The sequence below is a fragment of the Sarcophilus harrisii genome, chromosome 5 (assembly GCF_902635505.1).
Source record: "Sarcophilus harrisii chromosome 5, mSarHar1.11, whole genome shotgun sequence".
Classification (NCBI taxonomy): Eukaryota; Metazoa; Chordata; class Mammalia; order Dasyuromorphia; family Dasyuridae; genus Sarcophilus; species Sarcophilus harrisii.
The window spans coordinates 38,328,092-38,352,860 of NC_045430.1; the positions used below are offsets into that span (position 1 = coordinate 38,328,092).

The 24,769-nt window shown below is 33.4% G+C and overlaps 1 protein-coding gene across 3 annotated transcripts in view; it reads right to left on the bottom strand.

The window, feature by feature from the left end:
* CEP83 (centrosomal protein 83) overlaps nucleotides 1–24,769 on the bottom strand; it is a 112,045-nt gene that overhangs the window by 59,189 nt on the left and 28,087 nt on the right. For 2 of the 3 annotated variants that reach the window (XM_031940841.1, XM_003771028.4), the window contains 2 exons: nucleotides 9,343–9,618; nucleotides 7,707–7,857 (listed from right to left, as the gene is read on the bottom strand). The exons of the other annotated variant lie outside the window; for it this stretch is intronic. In XM_031940841.1, coding sequence (XP_031796701.1) covers nucleotides 7,707–7,857; nucleotides 9,343–9,515 — 324 coding nt within the window. In that variant the 5' untranslated portion in view covers nucleotides 9,516–9,618. The remainder of the gene's footprint in view (nucleotides 1–7,706; nucleotides 7,858–9,342; nucleotides 9,619–24,769) is intronic. 3 annotated transcript variants of the gene reach the window in all.

Consider the following 24,769-nt stretch of genomic DNA (forward strand, 5'->3'; position numbering starts at 1 on the left):
TGTCAGAATGGATCTATAAGTTGTTATAGTATTGCTAATTTTATTCTAATCATAGCATCAACAGTGAGGAAATTTGACAACATGGTACATTAAGCACTCTAATTTCAATCTCAGAGCTGACAAAAAATTCAACGGACATGGCTTGATAACAATCAGTCACTGATGTTCAAGTAGTTACTTGGAACAACATGGAAAAAGATGGCAATTAAGGCTACCATAGAAAACAAGGAAGTTCATATTTCATTATTTTCTGATGGAAATTCAGTATATATAATTCTAAATAATAGTCTTTTGGATTAACTTCAACTGAACTAAAAAAGCTAGTTCTTTTAAAGGATTGGCGAAAAATTCTACTTTTCTCAATCATACTACTGAAATATCCATAAAAGAGAATAACATAATTTGATCATTCACAAGCACATATGAAGTGCCTCAATATTTAATTAGGTATGTCTTTTGTTCCATTTTACTCAGTTATTTCTGACCTGCTTATAACGATCAACAGAAAAAAAGAGTCACAGGATCTATGAGCACAGAATTATTTTAAATTGTAAGAGTAGAGAACAAGGATATGGAAGGAACAATGCCATCCTTCAAAAGGATTGTGATCTAGTTGAAAAATTAAGCAGAGTACACAAATAACTCTGAAATGTGGCAGTATAAAGAGCACTGGATTAGAATCAAAAGTCCCAGTCTCTGCTACTTGTTTGAATTTGAAATCATTCCATCTCAGTTATTTCTCATTTGGAAACAATAGAACTGGATTGGAAGGCATTCTCTTCCAGGTCTAAACTCGACCATCCTAGGAAAAGTGTTACTGAAGAAATATTGACCAAAAAGTAAACATGGACATCAGGGGCCAACTCAAAGAGAACTCAAAGTTTTGAATAGTGGTGTCATCCTAAAATTGAGCTCAGAAAATGCAATAGGCTTAAAGAGAAAAGCTTAGTTACAGACAACCTAATTTGAAAGTGATAGTCTAGATGCAGGGGTCCTCAAACTTTTTAAATAGGGGGCCAGCTCACTGTGCCTCAGACTGTTGGAGGGCCAGACTACAGTAAAAACATAAACTTTGTTTTGTGGGCCTTTAAATAAAGAAACTTCATAATCCTGGGTGAGGGGGATAAACGTTCTTAGCTGCTGCATCTGGCCAGCGGGCCGTAGTTTGAGGACCCCTGGACTCTAGAGACACAGCTTGAAGAAGCAAGTCTGGAGCATAGAAGTAAGCTCAGCTCTGAATATAGAGATTTGTGATTCATCTGCATAGAAATAGTAGTTAAAATTATAAGAATGAAAAAGTACAGAGATTGAAGAGGACCAACTACAAAACTTTTGGTAGTAATCACCTTAAGAAGTCAAAATGATTGTGTGAAATTAGCACAAGAGATGGAATAAGAAGAGTGAGGTAATGTAGAAAAGTGAACCAGAAAAATGATGAGAACTCTAAAGGAAGGAAATTTAAAATATCCAGTATAAAAGAAGGGGGATCAATAGCATAAAATCTTTTTTCTTTCTTTCTTTTTTGTAAGGCAAAGTGACTTGCCCAGGGTCACAAAGCTGATAAATGTCAAGTATTTAAAGCTGGATTTGGACTTGGGTCCTCCTGAGGGCTGTTTTATAGCCATTGTACCATCTGGCTACCTCAATAGGGTAAAATCTTAAAAAAAGTCAAGAAGTATGGGATTAGGGGGGAAAAAGGTAATCAAGTAGTTAAATGTGACAGTAGGGGGGAGAGATAAGGAAAAAGTAAAATTTCTAGATGCTGAGGAGTAGAAGCACTGCATGTAGACGGTCTTTCTAGAAGTTTAGCAGTAAAGGTGAAGAGAAATGAGATGATAGTTGGATTGGGGAGAAGAGTCAAGGGATTTTTTTTTTTCCCAGATTGAAAAGACCTATGCAAGTATTTAGGGAAATAGGCAATAGTCAGTGCAGAGAGCCTGGATATGCATGGGAAAGAAAAAATAAAATGATGGAAAGTCAGAAGGAAAGCCTAGGAATGCTTCCTCTTTGGTAAAGAGAGAGAAGCAGCAAAGACAGGATGAAGACAGATGGCAATTTAGGATAATGGAGGCCGTGGAAGAATATATGTCTGAATACACAAGGTAAAACCCACATCACACAGGAGGTGGTTACTGTAGATTTATGGAGATTTGTCCTTTCTTTCGAAAAGGACCAATAACACCACAAAGCAAAATCTTGAGTTGTGTATGAATTGGGGTTGTCCAAAGTCATCAGACTCACTCTCTCTTCCAGAGAAATTCACTGGCAATGGCAGGGATGCAATGGATGACCTCAGTGCCTTAAATGTCTGACCAAGCCAAAAGTAAGGAATGGGAAAATAGGTGAGGATTGGAAGGGAGAAAAAAGGATTTTAAATAACTGTGACAAAGAGTGACCTTGAGAATCACTAAGTTTAAAAGAGAAGTTGAGCTGTGAGAGCCCAATCAAGGTTATAAATTATAAATTTGCAGTGGCTGAAAAGAGTTCAATTTCATAAGTAACACTGGGCATCCTAGGAACAGGAATGGAAAAAACTGAGTATAATTGCCATACAATTATAAATCTGGAGCAGGAGGTCACATTAAAGGTCAAATACTGTAACACTCCTTTTAGAGAAAAGGAAAGGGAGTGAGGCCCAGAGAAGTTAAATAACTTTTCTAGTTATACTGTCAGTGTCAAGATTGAACTGTCTCAGAGTCAGTTTTCTTTCTAAGGCTAAGCATAGCTACTCAGGAAGAGTGACCATCAGCTACAAGGACTTGAGTGATACTGACTAGAATAATATTAAAGTGACAAGCTAAGTAGTCAATGTTGAATGCTGAGGATAGCAAATCCACTAAGAGAAGTAGACTGGAAAGAAGAGCCAGAGACCCATGAACACAAGGATGAAATGAAACTTTATCTAAAGTGTGGGGAACTTTGAGTCAGAGTAGAATCTCAATGTTCAGGAACTCAAGAGAAAGTATAACTCCTAGAGAGGGAAACATCCCAAGGGTGACCAAGTCAGTGTATGCCTGAAAAAGAAAATCATCAGAGTTGATAAAGGAACTGTGGGCACAACTCTGAGGGCTTTTTACAGTTTCAATTACTGCCTCTACTTTCTTGCAACTCTCTTCCTAACGACTAACTTCAGAACCCACCATTTTCCAAAGAAAGTAGTCTCCAAAGGAACAATGGCCTTTTCTCAATACTCATCCTCCTTGACCTCTCTGCAGTTTCTGTCACTATCAATCACCCTTTTCCTTCTAAGTTTTCATGACATTCATCTCTCCTCCACTCTCTTACTTTTTTTTTGCTGGACCTTCAACCAGATTGTGTCCAATAACTGTGAATGTGCCCCACAACTCCCTTAATACTGTTTCACTCAATGATCTCATCTGCTCCCATGGATTTAAACATCATCTTTAAACCATCATAGAAAAATCAAACCTACTTATTCAGCTCTTACTTCCAGTTTCTCATATCTAAAGTCCTATTAAACATACTATGTCCTGCAGACATCTTAAATTCAACATGCCCAAAATTAAACTTATTTATCCCCCCAAAAAACTTTCAAATTTGGAACCTCCTTCTTATTGTTGAGGACTCCACCATTCTCATAATCATCTAGGGTCACAGCTAGGTGTCATCCTCAATTCCACCATAACTAATCTGTTACCAAATTTGGTCAACTGTACCTATGTGACATCTCTCATACATGCCCCCTTCTCACTTATGACACTGCCATCACCTCAGCTTAGGTCCTCTCAAATGAAGACCTGAACTCTTTATTTATTTTGCTGGGGCAATTGGGGTTAAATGACTTGTCCAGAGTCACACAGCTAGGAAGTGTTAAGTGTCTGAGCCCAGATTTGAACTCAGGTGCTCCTGACTTCAGAGCTGGTATTATCCATTGCGCCACCTAGCTGCCCCAACCCGAACTTTTTATGACAGTAACTTTCTGGTTGGTCTCCCTGTCTCTATCTCTTCTACTCCAATCCATTCTCTACTCAGCTGCCTAACTGATCTTCCTAAAATAGAGGTATGACCACAGTATTCAATAAACTCCAGTAAATCTTCTGATTGGCATTTAAAGACTCTCCTAACCTCTATTCCTTCACACTATTCCCAATTTTCTGACACCGCATCTCCCCCAACCTGACCCTCATCCCCCTCCAAATTTCCATGTATTCTGCAATTCAGTGACATTGCTTTCTTGCTGTACTTCATCTCTCAACTCCTGGGATTTTTACCTCCTGTTGCCCATGCCCGGAATGCTCTTCCTCCTCATCTGCTGATTGGCTTTCATGGTTTCTTTCAAGTCTCAGTTAGAAGCTCACCTATAAAAAGACTTAATGCTAGTGCCTTCCCTCTTTTAATTACTTCTAATTTATCCTGGGTATACCTTATTTGTATGTAGTTGTTTTAATGTTGTCTCACCCCCTAGACCTTGAGCTCCTTAAGAGCAAGGACTATTTTTTGCCTTTATTTGAATCCCCAGATCTTCGCACACAGTAAACAATAAATACATGTTGATAGTTCAAGTTTTTCATTTATTTCTCAGCTACAAACACCCCAAACATCAATTTCTATTAAACAAACATATATTTTGCATAAGGACAAAGACGATTCCTATATTTTCATATATTTCCAAATGTCTCTAACATAGAATAAAAGCTCCTTGAAGACAGGGCCTATTTTATTTATGTGATTGAATTTTCCCAGAGCCTGGAATGTAATATATGTTCATAAAACACATGATGACTAATGAAGGCATTAATTATTCACATTTACATAATACTTTTAAAACAGATCATCATAATCCTTTAAGTGCTCTCATCCCCACTATACAAATGAGCAAAATGAGGCCTAAAAAATGTTAAGTGGTTTGCCAAGAGTCACACATTTAGTAAAAATTTATTTCTGGTTTCAAATCCAGGTCTTTCTAATTCCAAGTTTAGAATGATTATAATAGGGTGAAAGCAAAGAATGAGATCCAGGCACTAACATCATAGAGAAAGAAAGATGAAGGCAGTTCATCAATGAGGCCAGGAAGAAGACAGCATGAAGAGACGTGTACTTCAAAACAGAAATAGTTACTAAAGAAAATACAGATTATACTGGGATATTCTGGAAGTGACAAGAGATTCAAGGAATATGTTGACTCCGCCTTCTATTGCTTTTTAGTCAGATAAAATGGCCTTCGGGAAAACTGAAAAGGATGTCATATCCTCAAGAGAGCCAGTTATTATTATTATTATATTATTATATATAGTATAGTGTATATACACACACACACACACACACACACACACACATATATATATATATATATATATATATATACACACACATACACTATTAAAGGGAAGACCGACTTAAAAGTAATGTTGAAAAGATCAAGGATATAAAGGAAATTTGAAGATAGAACTTTTAACACATTCATTTCAACACACATAAATGACTGAATGCAAAGAATTGAGGCTTCAACTATATCGTTATAGTCCTAAGTCAGTATAATAAAATATAGACTAAGTTGATATTTATACTAATTTAAACAAGATCTGGCTATAGTTTAGCCTTTGTATTATAATTAAAAATTTTCTAGACAAATGATCTAAACAAGCTATAAAAAGGAATATTAGTGTAAAAAAAAAAACAAATCATCTCTTAAAAAAATTTAATGGTAATTAGCATATTTATGCAAATTACAAATATTTTATATATTCATCAAAGTTGTTCCCAAAAGGACAACTACTTGACAATATTTTTCAGCTTGGTTCCTCTTCATCTACAATTAGAAAATAATAAAACTTCATTTATCTTACAACACTTTTGCTTCAGAATTTTCATTAATTCATACCAGCTGTTCTCTGAATTTGGAAGGAGTTTGTCTTTGTTTTTTAGTAAAAGCCTGTAATTGCACAAATGCAGAGAACCCTAGTGAAGCTCCTTCCACAAATCTGCATGGACAACTTATTGGTAACTTGCCCTCATGAGAGCTGCAGAAGTAGTGGGATGCTATAGTCACAAATTTAGCAAATATAAACAACAAGATTTAAAGACAAGTCTTCCTGACATGGACAACCAACTTGTAACAGTTTCTCCTGAGAAGTTTTAGTAAATCAAAAATGTTATAAGAGCAATTTATAAAATGCATAAGTTCGATGATCATTCCTAAATTATAATTGTGATTTTGAAAAAGATTAAAAATGCAAGTCTCAAAGGAATTTGTGACCAAAGAATAACTAGAGATCATTATGGATCACAAAATAGAAAATTTTGATTATATCAGATTGAAAAGCTTTTGTACAAATAAAACTAATGCAGACAAGATTAGAAGGGAAACAATAAACTGGGAAAACATTTTTACAGTCAAAGGTTCTGATAAAGGACTCATTTCCAAAATATATAGAGAATTAACTCTAATTTATAAGAAATCAAACCATTCTCCAATTGATAAATGGTCAAAGGATATGAAGACAATTTTCAGATGAAGAAATTGAAATCATTTCTAGCCACATGAAAATGTGCTCCAAGTCATTATTAATCAGAGAAATTAAGACAACTCTGAGACACCACTACATACCTGTCAGATTGGCTAGGATGACAGGGAAAGATAATACTGAATGTTAGAAGGGATGTGGGAAAACTGGGACAATGATACATTGTTGGTAGAAATGTGAATACATTCAGCCATTCTGAAGAGCAATTTGGAACTATGCTCAAAAAGCTATCAAACTGTGCATACCCTTTGATCCAGCAGTGTTACTACTGGGCTTATATCCCAAAGAGATCTTAAAGAAGGAAAAAGGACTTGAATGTGCAAAAATGTTTGTGGCAGCGCTCTTTGTAGAGGCCAAAAACTGGAAACTGAGTGGATGCCCATCAACTGGAGAATGGCTAAATAAATCGTGGCATACGAATATTATGGAATATTATTGTTCTGTAAAAAATGACCAGCAGGAGGATTTCAGAAAGGCCTGGAGAGACTTACATGAACTGATGATGAGTGAAATGAGCAGGACCAGGAGATCATTATATACTTCAACAACAATACTATATGATGATCAATTCTGATGGATGTGGCTCTCTTCAACAATAAGATGAACCAAATCAGTTCCATTTGTTCAATAATGAATAGAACCAGCTATACCCAGTGAAAAAACTCTGGGAAATGAGTGTTAACCACTACATAGCATTTCTAATACCTCTGTTTTTGTCTGCTTGAATTTTTGATTTCCTTCAGAGGTTAATTTTAATCTTATTTCAAAGTCTGATTCTTTTTGTGCAGCAAAATAACTATATGGATATGTGTGTGTGTATATATATATATATATATATAGTATTTAACATATACTTTGACATATTTAACATGTATTGGTCTATCTGCCTTTTGGGGGAGGGAGTGGGGAGAAAGAAGGGAAAAATTAGAACAAAAGGTTTGGCAATTGTCAATGATGAAAAAAATTACCCATGCATGTACCTTGCAAATAAAAAGCTATATAAATTTTAAAAAATGCAAGCCTCAATTATACTGCCTAAAGATGTGCAAGTGAATCAAGTGCAGAATCAAGGCCCATTATACTATGAAATTTTTTTTAAACAAATTATTATACTTGCAAAGCTACCACATACCTACCATATGCTACTTTTATATATACCATTTTGCTTTTTAGGAAAAAATTAACTATTTGTAGCAAATTATCTCAAATCTGTTTTCTCACCTGCATTTTCCAATTTTCTAATTCTTTAGTTTTCTCTAGTAATTCTTTTCTTAGTTCACCAAGAAGCAGTTGAAATTTTTCCTGAAGAGTTTGTTTTTCATTTAAGAGTTCCTTGAGTTCATTTTGTGACTTTCTGTACTCCTCCTGTAACCTGATTTTTAAAAAGCAAGAAGAAAAGACTCGAGAGTCAATGTCATTTTCCACTGGCTTTCTAATGGCATTGCTTTATGTTAAGGCAAACCAACATTACATAAGGAAATGGTCTAGTAATATTTTTTCTTCACTGTATTTCACTTAATTTCTAAGCCCAATAATTATTTCTAAAGGAATTTCACTTAGGGAAAGCATGTATGATTACCTGTATTAAAACAGATCTTTTTTCTTTTTAGCTTTTTTTTCCCATGAAAAGGTGAAGAAAAAAAAAGACAAGACACACCTGATTGTAAGCATCATCTAGCACAAAACAAAGCTAAGGGTCACTATTTTAATAAATTAAAGATAATTTTTCAAAAACTTTAACCTAAGAATAAGAAAATACTCAACTGAGAAAAAATTTTTTGCATCAAATAACTCTGATAAGCATCTGACATCCAAGATATATATATATATATATACTGTATTAAAACAAGAGCCATTCCCTAATGGATAGTCAAATTATGAAAACTCATAGTTCCCAAAAGAACTGCAAATGTTTAATGACCATATAAGACTGCGACAAATCATTATTTAGAAAAATGCTAATCAAAATAGATCTTAAAGTTTTACCATCCCCCTAGCAAACTTGCAAAGATGGCAAAAGAAACAGTACTAGAAGCACTTTGGAAAGACAGGAACACTATTACACAGCTGGCAAAGCTGCAAATTGGTCTAATCAGTCTAGAAAACAATTTGGAATTATGTTAAGGAAGTGACTAAAATTAAAATGTCCATACCACTTTGTTTCTGAGATGAATCCTATATACACTAAAGTATTAATTACAGCTCCTTATGTAGTAGCAAAGAAATGGAAACAAAGTAGATGCCTATTAACTGGGGAATGGCTACAAAAATTGTAGTATATAAATGCAGTGGAGTATTACTATACCATAAGAAACTATGTACCTTGAAGAATTCAGAAAAACCTAGGAAGATATCTAGGAACTGATGCAAAGTGAAATTAAGTAGATCCAGGAAGACAGCATGTATTATAACAATGTAAATAGCAAGAATAAAAACAACTAAATGCTGTAAAATCATAATAACCAAAGTTTGGTTCAAGAAAACTGAAAAAAACAAAGCTCCTTCACTGCAACTGAAGTGGCTGACAAAGGGTGGGAAATAGATATATTTTTATATACGGTCAGATATTGTCAAAGTATGATCATTTTTGATAAATTGCTTTTCTTTCTTTCTGTTTTTATATCTTTGTTACAAGGCTTAGCCTGTTGGGATAAAGGGAAGGGGAAGGGTAGATATATTTGGAAATAAATGTGACATATAGACAAAGAATAATAATAAAAATCTTATCCTAGAAAATAAGATAATTTTACTTTTAGTTTCAATTATTACTTTAACAAAATAATATGAATTTCCAAGCAAATACTTTTAACAGGTTAAAAGGTTAAAAGAAAATAATTAAAATTTGAAAGCAATTTACCTTGAGTGTTCAGTTTTCAAAAACTGGTAATTATTTTTATGATGTTCACATCGAAATTTTTCATCAATTAACAATTTCTGGACCTCTGCATATGTGTGTGGCAGCCCAGTTTCTCCATCAGGAGGAAAAATGTTGGCAAAAGCATCCATCTTGGTTAGTGAGTTGACAACCATATAAAAACAAAATTTGGCTTAGCCTAACACCTTCAGTATTCTTTCCGGAAATATTTCCCACTACTTTCTCTCTCTGGCAAAATCCCAGATGGCCAAATGATACCTGCACAGACAAATACACTTAATTTAGAACTTTATACTTAAACTTACACTTACACTTAAACATTCAAAGTTTCTTCAGTATTATACTACTTAATAATTTTTCCTTTATAAAATTACCCCCTCCATATCTTCTTTTTTACCATTTATAGAAAAATAAACTATTAATGTCTCTATTCAAAAGAAAGCATGCCCAAGATTTAGAGGAAGAGAAGGTGATATTCAAACAAACATACAATCCTTTTCTTAGGAAAAAAGTACAAGACTTATCATGTATAAAAAGGGGGACTTTTCACAAAGGAGAGGAGTTTTGGGGCACACAATCAAGGGAAGTACTATTTATTTTCTTTTAGGGAGTATTTTTTGTTTATATACATATATATATTACACACACACACACACACACACACACAATGTTGTCAAAATTGAGGCATTACATTTATAATTTTCAAGTTATAAAAGATCACTTTTTTTTTTAAAAGCAAAGGGGATCATCGATCATAGCAAAATGAAAAGGTGAAAATTTTCAACAAATTCATGTGTAATTTTACAATTTTTACTTTAGTCAACCTCATCTATAAACAGATGAAAAGCTTGTTTTATCCAAGTATATTTGGATAAATTTGAATATTAACTTTTTAGTACCATTGGAAGGTAGAATGTCTTTAAAAATAAGGTTTCGTGTAATAATTTCTTTTGTTTTCATGTAACACTATAAAGTTTAATTTCATACCACAAAAAGAAGTACCAGCAAACTACAAATCATCTGAAATGCATCTGAAAAACATTTAAGAACTTAAATGTTCCCTGAGATTACATTTATTTTTTGTAACAATAGACAATAATTGCCGTTTAATATATTACATAATTTTAATTTTAGATTATTTTACTTATCATGACTGCCAATTTTTCATTAATACAACCCAGCACTGAACATTAATTAAATACTTTAGAAATCATTTCAGTTGTCAAATAAGAACAGGGAAGTCCTATTTCTCCAAAAGACAGTGATAGATTTTGGGGGTGGCCAAAACAACCCAACTATGAGAGGTATAGTAGCAAGAGGTGCTAATAACTCTTCTATCCACAATAAAGTGGCTTGAAAATGTAGTCAATAGCATATGTCTGAAGAGACTTAAGTATGGGGGAATTTTGCATTCTTCACAGGAAAAGAGAGTTCCATTTATTGCAGAGACCACCATGACTCTAGTTAAATACAAAGCTATTTTAACTGCCATCAAGATATGCTCAGAATTCCCAGAAGTACTTCATGAATAGCTTAGATCATTTCTTCTTTCTTTTTTCTACATCCACTCAGAGGTACAGGAATCTCTTATTATGTAATATGGTTCCCTCTTGTTTTCATGGGACTCCTCTAAGTTGCATAATGACCTGAATCTAAATAGTAGCTAAAACTTCTTGTTCTACACTCCAATTTCAATAGGTATAAGTTATTGAGAAAAAATAATTTTAAAAGCCCCTAAAGTCCTAAGTTAGAAATCAAGAATTTTAGTAATAAGCAATTTGTATAATACGATTTAGCCAAATTAGAACGCTACTCAAAATAAAAATAGGATATGGACAACAGAAATTACATTGATATCAACTATATTAATTTCATCAAGCAGTTAAACCAATATACTTTGATACACAAGGAGATCAAGAATCCACAAAATACTTTAATCAGCAAACATTTAATTAATTTATTGAACAGAGGGGGAAAATCTCAAAGGGAGGAGAGGGAGAGAAAGAAGAAAAAAAAGCAGAAGAGAAAGAAGAAAAGGGAAAGAGAAAGGGAAAAGAGAAGAGAGGAGAGAGAATATTTTGGATTTGGGGGAAAGAAGATGAGTAGAAAAAGAAGGGTAATTTGGACTTATGATTTCATAGAAATCATAAACTCCCTATCACAATGAAGATTAGTAGTTTACTGGTCACTCATAATCATGAGAATTAGAACTGCTCAAGAAACTAACACACCCAGGTTAGGTACCTGGGTGATAAGAGTTCAGAATATGGCAGAGGCAGAAAGTGAAGCCAGACTCTTTCTAACTCCACAGTTGGTCTTCTATGACAATCAACTGCCTTTGCTTCTTAATGCAAGTAGTAGTATCTCCAAATCACAGAAACAGAAACAGGGAGAACACACTTTTCCAAAGTCTCCTGCCTGGGTCATAAGAAAGAGAAGAGTCCTTATTTGCAAGAGAAGAAATTACACTAAAAACACAATTGATTTCTTTATAAAACTTAAAGTTATATAAACAATTATTTTATACTCTTTAGGTAAAATTGGGTTTTTTTATTAAAATGGCAAAAGGACACTTTACTATAAAAAATTAGATCTTAAAAACTGAAAATATTCAATTAAAATTTTCTTAGTTTTTCTTTAATCCATTTAACATTTTTCCAAACACCAATTTCCTTTAGTAAACAGTTTTATCCTAAGCCATCTTTTTTTCCCCTAAGACTGCCGTTAGCCTGTCCAATCCAACAATTAATCCTCCATCCTGTTTGAAATATATATGTTCTCAAAAATGAGCTCAACTTAGTTTAGTTTTTCATAAAATTGTGTTTTAATAGAGTCTAGAAAAAAAAAAGTCCTTTAAGTCCACTTTACTCTTTCCTCCCATGTTAAACTTGTATCCAACTTTTCAAATGTATCTTTTGAACACCTGGAATATCAATATTATCTTTTCTAATGCACATATTTACCACCATCCAATTATTGAGATAAATCATAAAATCTGCCAGTAATTTTAAGAGACAAAGCTGCTTCATTATTTTTAAACAAATGCCAATGAGAAAAAAAATCATAGATATTATTCATTTTAGTAAATAAAAGTCTAACTTAGATGAAGATTTTAAAATCTATGCTTTATAAACCATTAAACCCCAGAGATTTATATAAATCGCACTACTAAAATACGATAGTCAAAGTGAATGCAATATTTTTTCAAACAAAATAGACATTCTAGTAAAGATATGAAATTAATCTTTGAGTAGCTTTTAACTTCATTGTTTTTAACTTCAAAATAGAAGTTGTTCTTATGAGATAGGAACCCCCCCCCCCCCAAAAAAAAAGACTTAATTAAATTGGTACCTTTCCCCATTTAGCCTGGATTTATGGAAACACTGCCTTTGTGGCTATTAGGTTTTGTCAACTACAAATGCTTTACCAATGTCTTTCATTTTTTTTAGAATGTCTTTCTCCTCCATTAGTAATAAACCACACCATACACCATCACAATCAATAAGTATACTGACATTCTTTCCCATATCTCAATCAATTTCTCCTGTATCTAAGAAAAGACCTTAGGACTTTACTCTCCTTACTCTAACTAGGCCACACAGAGTATGTGTAATGGTACCAGAAATTGCCATTATTTTCTTAGACAAAATGTCCTTACTCTACCACAAAAATGTCAAGTTTAAGGCTTCAAGTTGTATAAACTAAATTAATGCTCTTAATTTTCAAATCTAAAAATTTTAAATTTTTAAAAAGAATTTGTCCCTAAAAATAAGAATAGCAAAGTATTAATGACTATATTAAAATGAAATGTTCCCTGTCACCAAGAGAAGAAATGTACAACAAAACACATCTGAGATTTCACCTTAGACCCAGGAGACTGACAAAGAAAACAAAGGGTGGGATAGGCAGTGTTGAAGGAGTTGTGAAAGAAAACAAAAACAACAGGCATAACCATACACATATAATTGTTTTCAAGTGGTCCAACTACTTTGGAAAGCAATCTGGAATTTTCACAGAAAGTGACTTAAATATCCATATATCACATATATAAAATAAATACTAAGTAATTGGGAGAGGGGTCTGGAAAGTTCTGGGGCAGGGAAAGATAAGCAAAAGCTCACTCACTACATACAGGTAACCATAGTACTTGAGTTAAATTTTGAAGGAAAAACGTGATTTTAAGAGGTAGAAATGAGGGAGTACATTCCAAGCAAAGGGGGGTGGGATGGGGGAGGAGGGCAGGCAAAAGGCAGAGAGAGATTTAAGATAAGAGTGTCAGATATAAGGAATAGCAAGAAGTAAAATTTGGCAGAACAGTAGACTTCAGGAAAAAGCTCAAGGTATGCTAAGACTGGAAATGGAAAGGTAGGCTGGGGCCAGTTGTGAAGAGTTTTAAGTATCAAAAAAGTAATATTTGATCCTAGACACCATTTATAAAATCACTGGAGTATACTGAGTAGGGAAATGACATGGTCAGATCGGTGTTTATAGGAATATCACTTTGGCAGATATGTAGAGAATAGACTGGAAAAACAAGGAGATAAATTAGGATGCTACAGCAATAATCTACACTAGAAGTGCTGAGGGCATGCATTTGGGGAAGTAAGAGAAAGAATGAGAATGATAGGAGAGATATAGTAGAGGATAAATGAGTCACCAAATCATGCCTTTATTAAAGGCTTGTTATATGCAAAATACCTTGCTAAAATCTGGGAATACAAATAAGGAAGACAAATTTTACTCCCTTGGAACTCTCATCTAAGGGGGCAGGGGTATACAACACTTAGGGAAATTTTCACCTATAAGTCATATGGAGATGTCTCTTCTTTAATATCCTTTCCACTGATAAAATCCTATTCCTTTTTCATGTTAAGCCCTATGACAGAGCCAAGGACTTGGTGGCAAGAACTTTCCTCTTTGCATCTCAGTCCCTACAGGAGCCGTCACCAGGACACATCTCCACAAAACTTGTTTCCCAGGAAGATGGCCAAGGGCACTAGCTTCGAAGCATTGCCATTTCCAAAGCTTTTGGACTGTCTCAAAGTCCAAGGAATGCTACTCTGGGAAGTTCTATTAAGAACTAATCAAGGAGGAGAGTAAAGGGACTGACTTGCTACAGTGGGGGCATAATTGGGATTAGATATAAATTTGTAGCAGACCCAATCAAATTTTGTAATTCTCTCCAACTCAAGATTTAAAAACCTTCATAATCTGGCTCCAATTTAACTTTCCAAACTTCTTATTATTCGGCACTCTAAAGAGTGTTTAAACTGAAGTTCAACCAAATCAGTTTTCTTGCTGTCCCCTCACATAATACACCATATTTCCAATCTTTGTGGTTTTGTACAAAATCATTTCTATTCCTGAAATGCATTCTCTCCCACATCTCTGCCTTTTAGGATTTCTTCAAAGTTTATCTCCAGTATCTTCTTTAAGTCTTATTTACCTCCTAATTCTCTCAACTGCCAATCTCCTTCCACCTCCAATCATATTGCATTAATTTTGCATATACTTGGATATGTGTTTTCTCACCCAAGAAACTACAAGTTTCTTGAGAGCAGGGAACATTTCATTTTTGTCTTTGTCGTTGGATATGAAATAAATCCCTGGCATACTGTTGGTACTTAATGTTTATAGATTGATTCCTTAAATAATACATCAAACATTCAATGCCTATATAGCATAACATCAAAACATCTCAAGTTGGCTTTCAGAGCCTTCCACACTATTTTACTTTTCCAGCCTTACTTCCCACTATCCTTCTATTATCTTCTACTTTTCTCAAACTAGATGCTCACTATCCTTTAATTATAATTCACTTTTCTGCTTCCATGTTTTAATTCACAGGAGTCTGTTTAGGTTTTTTTTTGTTGTTGTTTTTTTTAGGAAAAGGCTAATCATGAAACAATTAGCAACAGAATATAATATCAATATAGTCAATCAGAAATTGTTCTCTATTTCCACGAACAAAGAATATGAATAGAGATTTGAATAGAGCAGGAGGATTTTAGACTAGACATTTGAAAGAACTTCCTGACTTAAAGTAAGAGTTATGAGTTGCATTACCAAGAGAAGTTACAGAACCTTTTTCCTCTAGGGATACTAAAGAACTGAAAACCATTTGCCTGAAATGACTTACAGGATTGGTTCAAATCCTGCCTGCCTGGAAGCACAGGAATTTAATTAAATGTCTTCACAAGGTCAAAGTCAACTACATGGCTTTTTTTTTTTAAAGAAGTTTATGAAAAGTAATACCAGGACTCCCCACAGAAATTTATATAGATAGATATATGGATTGTACAAAAAGGATCATTTTCCACTTTCAGGTATATCATTTGAGTGAATACTATTCTAAAATGACTTAAGAAAGCATTATTAGGTTTTTTGTTATTTAGTCATTTCAGTTGTGTCTGCCTCTCCATGACCCATTATGAGGTTTCCTTAGCAAAAATATGTAACTGGTTTGCCATTACTTTCTCTAACTGAAGGCAAATTAGAATAAGTGACTTGATCAGAGTCTAGTAAGCGGCAGAAGCCACAAGCCAGTACTCTATCCACTATGGCACCATCTAGCTAGCTTAACGAAATGGTCCCAGTCTTATAAGAATAGTTAACTTCAAAAACATTTGACACTGAGTGTTAGAATAATAATATAATATGGGCTAATTAAAGGAAAAAGACAAACTGAAGTTTTAAGTTATTTAATTTCTAGTTATTTAATATCTAGGTCCTTTTACTGTTCAAAGTCTGCTGTAGCTTTCTTGTCCAAACCCCTTATAGTACTGTATTTACTTTTTGTCCTAAGTCTGTCCAAAATCACTGCCTGTCATTCTCTATTATCTCCAGATCCACCGTTTCAATACTTACCCAATCCAGTTCTTGAGGTCTTAATTCTTTGAATATCACTCTATATTATCACTCTATCTTTGACCAACCTCAAATTTGATAATCAGAAGTCTTAAATTTTCTTTCCTTTTCATCTCTTAGATTTTCTCTCCAACCTCTTTACAATGATTTGTCCAGGTCTATACAACTAGTGTTTAAGACTAAATAAGAACTCAGGTCTTCCTGACTCTAGGGCCAATACTCCATCCACTGCCTAAGCAGTGTTAAGAGGTACCTCTACCAAAGGAAAACTTTGCAGCTTTCAACTCAACTGATACTGACACTGCTGTGCTCCCTCCTTCCTTTTTTCTCCTCATTTCTCTCTGCCACAATACAGGATAGTCAAAGAATGGGGGAACAAAGGGAATGACTTGTGTGGCTCTTCACTAAGCCCAAGAGAAAGATTTAAGTATTCAACTGGGGCTATTTCTGTTTCACTTTGGAAGTCACTTGGGGAGGAGCCCTTACAGAATTGTTACAGTCCAACAAAGGAGGAAGCTGAGACACTTTTCTCCCCAATTACATGGTAAAACAACTTTAACTTTTCTCCTAAGTTCTGAAATCCAAAATTTATTTCTTCTTGACTCCTTCATGAGAAGTTACGCAGCAATACAATATAGATTATACATATGCATCATATAAAACATTTCAATATTAGTCATTTTGTACAAGAAAATTCAAACAAGACAAAGAAAAGAGACATGGAGAGAGAGAGAGAAAGAAAGGAGAGGAAGAGGAAGGGAGAGAAGGAAAGTAGATAGAAAGGGAGGGGAGGAGAAGAAAGGGGAGGAAAGGAGGAAGGGAAGAAAGGAAGGAAGGAGGGGAGAGAGAAGGTAGGGAGGAAAAAAGGGAGAGAGGGAGAAAGGGAAGGGAAGGAGAGAGGGAGGGAAAGAAAGAAGGAAGGAAGGAAGGAAAGAAAGGAGAAAATAAAGAGAAAATAATATTCTTTAGTGTATATTGTCAGTATTGGTTCTTTCTCTGGAGGCAGACAGTATGCTTCACTATTAGTTCTTTGGACTAGTGTCTTGGATCACTGTATTGATCAGAAGAGCTAAGTCATTCACAATTCATCATACAATATTGTTGTTCTCTGTAGAAGACTCTCCTTGTTCTGTTCACTTCAATTTGCATCAGTTTTTTTCTGATTTTCTGAAATCATCCTGCTTCTTATTTTTTTGTATCACAGTAATATTCCATCAAAATCATATACCACAGCTTGTTTAGCCATTCCCTAATTAATGGACATTCTCTCCATTTCTAATTCTTAGCCACCACAAAAAGAACTGCTATAAATATTTTCGTACAAATAGATCCTTTTCACCTCATTTCTAAAATAGAGAAAACTGATTCACATTTATAATAATTAAGTTATTCCCCAATTGATAAATGGTCAAAAGATATTATGATCAACGATAATTATCAAAGAAATTAAAGCCATTTCTAGTTATGAAAAAAATGCTCTAAATCATTATTGATTAAAGAAATGCAAATGAAGATAACTCTGAAGTACTACTTCACATCTCTCAGATTTGCTAAGATGACAAGATAATGATAAATGCTGGAGGAGGAAAACTGGGATACATGCCTTGTTGGTGGAGTTGTGAACTGATTCAATCATTCTGGAAAGCAATTTGGAACTATGTCCAAGGGGCTGTAAAACTATGTATATGTTTTGATGCAGCAAGTGTCTCTATTGGGTCTGTATCCAAAGAGATCATAAAAAAGGGAAAAAAACCTACATTTGCAAAAATATTGGTATCAGTCCTTTTTGTAGTGGCAAGGAATTGGAAACTGAATACATATCCATAAGTTGGGTAATTAGCTGAATAAGTTATGGTACATGAATATAATGGCATATTATTGTTGTATAAAAAATGATGGACTGGTTTCAGAAAAGCTTAGAAAGACTTACATGAACTGATGCTGAATAAAGTAAGCAGAACTAAGAGAACATTTCACAAAGTAGCAGCAAGATTATGTGATGATCAACTGTGATGGAGTTGGCTCTCCTCAGCAATGTGATGATCCAAGACTATTCCAATAGACTTGGGATAGAAAATGTCATCTGCATCCAAAGAGAGAACTATGGAGACAAAAAGTATTTTCACCTTTTTATTTTTTTGTTTGCTTCTTTTTCTCTTTTTTTTTCACCATTTGATCAATTTTTTCTTTCATAATAGGAGAAATAAAAAAATATGTTTAGAAGAATTGCACATGTTTAATGTATATCAGATTGCTTGCTATCTTGGGGGAGAGAAAGAAAAATTTGGAAGAAAAGGTTTTGCAAAGGTAAATGTTGAAAACTATCTTTGCATGTATTTGGAAAAATAAAATACTATTAAAAAGAATTTTAAAAATAGATTCTTTTCTTTTTTAAAAAAAATTACTCTGGGATACCAACTCAGAAATGGTATTACTGGATTACAGGGGATGCACAGTTTTATAACCATTTAGACAAGGTTTCAAAATTGCTGTCCAGAATGGTTGACTTCATAATTCGACCAAAAGTTTTCCCATATCCCCTCCAACATTTATTATTTTTCTTTTTTTTTTTAATCACATCAGTCAATCTTAGAGGTATGAAGTGATATCTAATTGATTTAATTAAAATCATTTAATTGAAAATGTTTTGGAGCATTTTTTTCATATCACTATCAATTACTTTGATTTCTTTGTCTGAAAACTGCCTGTTCGTAACCTTTAACTATTTATCAGTTGGGGAATGATTTGTATAAACCTTACTCAGTTTTTTGAGAAATGAGAAGGTTGAGACAATTTGAGATTCAGAAAGTGAACAATAGGGGAAAAATAAAGAGAAAATATTGAAATTACTAGCGATCCCTGGAAGAAAAAAACTCAATTAAAGTCCTTGAATACAAGCAGACAAACCAATGGGAAAGATAACTAAAAGCAAAAGGAATAGTGTAAATATGGTCTTCAGATCAGATAAGAAAATTCAGACATATATGAATGAGGAAAGGCTTAAATAATATATATTAAATAATATAGTTAAGAAAGATGAATTAATACTTGATAAGGCAGAGGCTTCTACATATTCCCAAAAAACTATGGTACCATAACAGGCTGTTCCAGATGTTAAAAGAGAAATAAGAATTATGAAAACAGAATTTCTGACCTGCACAACAGAAACAACTGATAGAACAGAAAAACTTTAATCCAGGTAGCAAGTTTTTCTAAAGAAACAAAAGAAAGTATAACTGAATGGGAATATAAATACATGGAAATAAATGATAATTTAGAAGAAGAAATGCAAAAACAAAGAACATTAAAAGAAAGCATGATCTAGCATTTCCAATCCCTCTATTTTTCTCCACTTGCATTTTTTATTTCCTTCTCAGGTTAATTTTACCTTATTTCTAAGTCCAATTTTTCTTGTGCAGCAATATAACTATGGATATGTATACATATATTGTATTTAACATATACTTTAACATTTAACATGTATTGGTATACCTGCCGTCTGGAGTAGAGGGTGGGGGGAAGGAGGGGAAAAGTTGCAAACCAGAAAATTTTGCAAGGGTCAATACTAAAAAATTACCCATGCATATATCTTGTAAAATGAAATAAAATAAAATTCTACTTATCATGTACATTATAGGACCGTTACATAATAAATAATTATTTTATTTATATAATATAATAAAAATTGAAATAAAAAATGAAATAAAATTTCATAATAAATATCCAACAAATGCTTACTGACAAAAAAAAAAAAGCATGATCTCTATGTAAGCAAAACATATTGATCTCAAAGACATGAACAAAGAGCATTCCCAAAAGCTTAGTGCAATTTAAAACTACTAAAATTTTAATAGATACATAGCTTCACAATCTTAGAACTGGAAGAACCTTACAAATCATCTAATCCAAAGCCTTTCTTTTATAGAAGAGAAAACTGAAGACCAAAGAAGTTAAGTTACTTACTAGGGATCATAAAAGTAATAAGTAGCAGCATAGGGATTTGGGATCACATCCTCTGACTCCAAATACAACATAAACACCAAGTATTTTTTGTGATTATAATAGCTAACATTTATAAAATACCTTAAAGTTAAGAAAATACTTTTATCCAATTTTATACCCACCACAACCCTAATTATAAATATTATTATTTCCATTTTACAGATAAGGGAACTGAAGCAGGAAGAAGTTAAGGGTGACACAGTCAGTAAGTATCTGAAGCTGTATTTGAACTCAACTACAGGAATCTCTGATTAAAAGGGCTGGAGACCTGAAAACTTAGGTCTCCAGCCCTTTTAATCAGTCTAATACACTATTCAGATTAATATTCCTTAAATATAACTCCAATCATATTATTCCCTCAACCCAAAAAACTTTAATGTAATGATTTTCTACTATCTATAGAAAGGCTAACATTCAAAACTATATTATTTAATATGTATTACTTAAGCCTTTCCTCCAACTAATTCTCTATACATACTATCAATCAATGAGTATTCAGATGCCTATTCTATTCTTCTACACATAGCTAAAACTACAGGCTCTAGCTAAACTCAGACATCCAATTCCTTATTTTCACTCCTCCACATGTTTTTTAATGTTTTCCTTCCATCTTCCTTTACTTCCTCTACCTATCTATCCTTCAAAATCCAGTGTAAATGCTATGTCCTTCATGAAGTCCTTTTTGATCTTCCAAACTAGACAGGACTTCTCTGATCTTCCAGAACCTTCATTTCATATCCTACCTTAACACTACAGTTATTTGTGTACTTATCTAATTTCCCAACTATGGAATGTAAGATCCTTTAAAGGCAGAAATCTATATTTTTCTAATTTCTATATTTCCCCCATTATATGCAGTATAATGCCCCGCACAATGCAAATACTCAATAAATATTTCCATTTAATAGCACTGTGATACTTGACTTTAGACTAAAACAAGCCTCTCTAAAACTAACAAACACATATCCATCACTCCTGGAATACATATCATTTTCTGAGATACGCGAAATTCTTAAAAGAGGTTATAACTGATCAGAGGATTTAAAATAGAATGATAATTAAAATGTACATCATTTATAGTACAACAATATAATTAAAAAGAAAGGGCTGGTTCCTTTTAGCTCTATAGTCTAATATCCTATAATTATGCTGATGTTTTAGGAAATCAATATTGCTAATCACAATGAACTTAATAGAAGCTAGAGGTGATTGAGATACAGTTTAAAGAAAGTCTTGGTACACTGGTGCCTTCTTAGTTCCTCTCTACTTTTCTTTCCAACCAGTATCTTCTTAGAAACAATCCACACAGGCAGAGATGTAGTTCTTTTTCTAGTCCCAGTACTTTTCTTTACTAGTTTTGTTTCTACAGGGACCCATACATAGCATTTTCTTTTTCATGGGAGTCTGTATTTCTGAAGCAACGATACAATGTCTGCCCAAAAGTATGGTAATGCAAAATATTCTAAGAGCACAGCTGCTGATGCTCATGGAAAGCTTCCAAAACACATTCCATTAAAAAACACATGCTACGTCTTTGCACATTTCAAAACACTGCTTTAAATACTACATGACAGAAAAGTGAGTACTTCTTATCTAAAGACATATTAATAATCCAGTTATAGACTCCCCTGGGCATTACTTTATTTGTAAATAGGAAAGCAGGAAAAGGAAAAAATTGAACATTATGGGGGAAGGATGAGGAAGGGAGGCAGAGAGAAGCAAGATCATTCTAGATTAGTCTTCAATTAGTCCACTGCAAATGACTTGGGCATCACTAAACTTGACATCATGCCACAACCCTTGAAATATCCTGGAAGCATGTAATTCCATAACCTGGTAAAATGCCAGGTACCTATAACTGTGAAAAGAATGAGGAAGACAAGGAAAGAGAAAGGGAAAAGGACACATATTAAAATGGTTAGTAGGAAGACGGTAAGAGAAGGAGAAAAAACAAAACACATTAAAATGGCTAACAATTAACCAACTGATCATGAATTAAAATGTTATTCAGTTCCTATAACTGAACTGTCTAGTTTCAGTATTTTTACTTTTATGAAAGAAATATGGAATTAAAGGTGTAATTACAATTCAATCTAAAGTATATGAAATAAACTATTAAAGTCTGAGAACAGTTGTCATCTGACAGCCCAAGATGAAGGTAGTCCAAGCTGTCCTACATACCAGGCTAATGTGTCTTAGGTCTTTACCAGCATGAGGAATTTTCCTCAAAGTTCCTGAAAACTGAGGGCGTGAAGACTTTTCTGACTACAATGTTCTTCCTCCTGTAATGGAAGTGGCTCCAGAACTTTTTTTAGCAGGCAAGAACAGTAAAACTTTGATTACCAAGAAGTATTGAAAAATCAGTTGTTCTATTTAATTAAATTTTATGGTAAACTCAGGGTTAGTCAGAAAGCCCTTTTTGTCTTAACTCTTATGGCTAAAATCTAAAATGTTCCCTTCTTTTCCTCATTAAGTAACAGATAATAAACAGTACGGAATCTTTCCTGCTAAGTCAGGAATTTGGGATAGTGTGCCAGATGACTGACCATTCTCAACACCAGTTCTTCATGGACAATACCGGGCTGGATTCATTATTTCAACAAATACTGAACACATAACTATCAATTTCTTTAACACATTACCCAAGGCACTATAGAGGGAAAAAAAAAGAAGAAAAACAGAAGTAGTCCCTGCCTTCAGGAAACTTATAATCCAATAGAGGAATGGCCATAATCAAGGGTTCTTCATCATTTTGTGTGTCATAGACTTCAATGAGGAAGTGACAAAATAGGTGTATGACACTAGTTGCCAATAACTCATAGAAGCATTCTTGTAATAATAAAAGACCTGATAATTATTAATAACAACAACAATAAAAGACCATAAAGTGGATGCCCTTTAAATGGGGAATGGCTAAATAAATTGTGGTTTATGGATGCAACTGAATATTACTATACCATAAAAAAACCAACAAATATAATGAATATTGAGAAACATGGATTTACCTGAACTGATGCAGAATTAAGTAAGCAGAGCAAGAAAAAAAAATCTATTCTACTACAACAAATGTAAATCAAGAAACCATCACAAAAATTAATTTGAAAAAATTACAAAGAACAAACATGTCTCCAAAGAAGAAATATATATATATATATATATATATATATATATATATAATCCTATTCTTGAAGAGACAGGTCACCCAAAGGAGTGATACACTGAATCTATTTTCAGGCTTTTCAAATGTACTGATGATTTTAATGAATTTTCCCTTCTTTTTCATTTAAAAAAAAATTCTTTGTTTTACATGACTCCTCTCTGGGAAGTAGAAAGGATAACTAAAGAACAGGTTCAATATATGTACTAGGACAATTTAGAGAAACATGAAAAAACATGAGGTAATGGAAAATGATGAAAAAGAACCAGAAGAAGCATTTATACAATAACAGCAGCAACGTCAATGTCAACTTTTGAATGCGACAAAATGCTGGTGCAATCAAAGTTAAAATATTTATCTTTTCTTTTACTTAATCAACTGTTTCAAGGGAATGCATTTTATGGGAATGGAATGAGTTACCTGGATGCTTGTTTAGAAATGAAGATTTGGGGTTCAAATAAAATGTGCTAATGATTTTTTTAAAAGGTCTCAGAGAAAAATTTTCAGAATTTGAGATGAGTCAGTTGCAAATAATTATGAACTCCAACATGTGTCTATGTTTGCATGTGGCTGATATGGATTTGAAAAAAAAAAATAGTCTAACTCTTGCTTTGCCTACTTTGTAGGGTCACTCTAAGGAAAGCCCTAAATATTATATAAATGTCAGCTATTATTGCTATCATTATCACTGAGATAAGTTTTCAATGTAAACTTTAAAACCAAGGTGTCAGAATGTTTAAGTCAAGAATTGTCAGAAAAGAAAAGAAACAGAGGAAGCATGAGCAAGGTACTGAATGTGTACTGCCCTGGGTTATAATTTGGAGGGTTTTTTTTATTTTTTATTTTGTTGTGATTTGCTTCTTCCCCTACTAAAAGTAGAATACAAGAGGGAAAATCCAATTAATCAAGAGTTCAATTTAAGTTTTACTATAACTTCCATAAAAACATTCTTCCTGTCTTCCTTAAAATTTGCCAAGGGGAGAAAAAACTACAAAAATTCCATGCTCTAGATAAGGAGAATGCAAATAAAGACTTACTTCAAGTAATAAGTTTAAAAGTCTATGTGATCTAGCAACAGCAAGATTATATGATGATCAATTCTGATGGATGTGGCTTTTCTCAACAGTGTGACAATTCAGGCCAGTTCCAATGAACTTGTGATGATGAGAGTCATCTACACCAGAGAGAGGGCTATGGGAACCAAGTATGGATCACAACACAGCATTTTCACTTCTTTTGTTGTTGTTTGCTTTAATTTTATTTTCTTTCTCATTTTTTTCCTTTTTGATCTGATTCTTCTTGTACATCAAGATAATTGTATAAATCCGTATGCCTTTTTTGGATTTATATATCTTTACTATGAAAAAAAATAAAATCAAATCA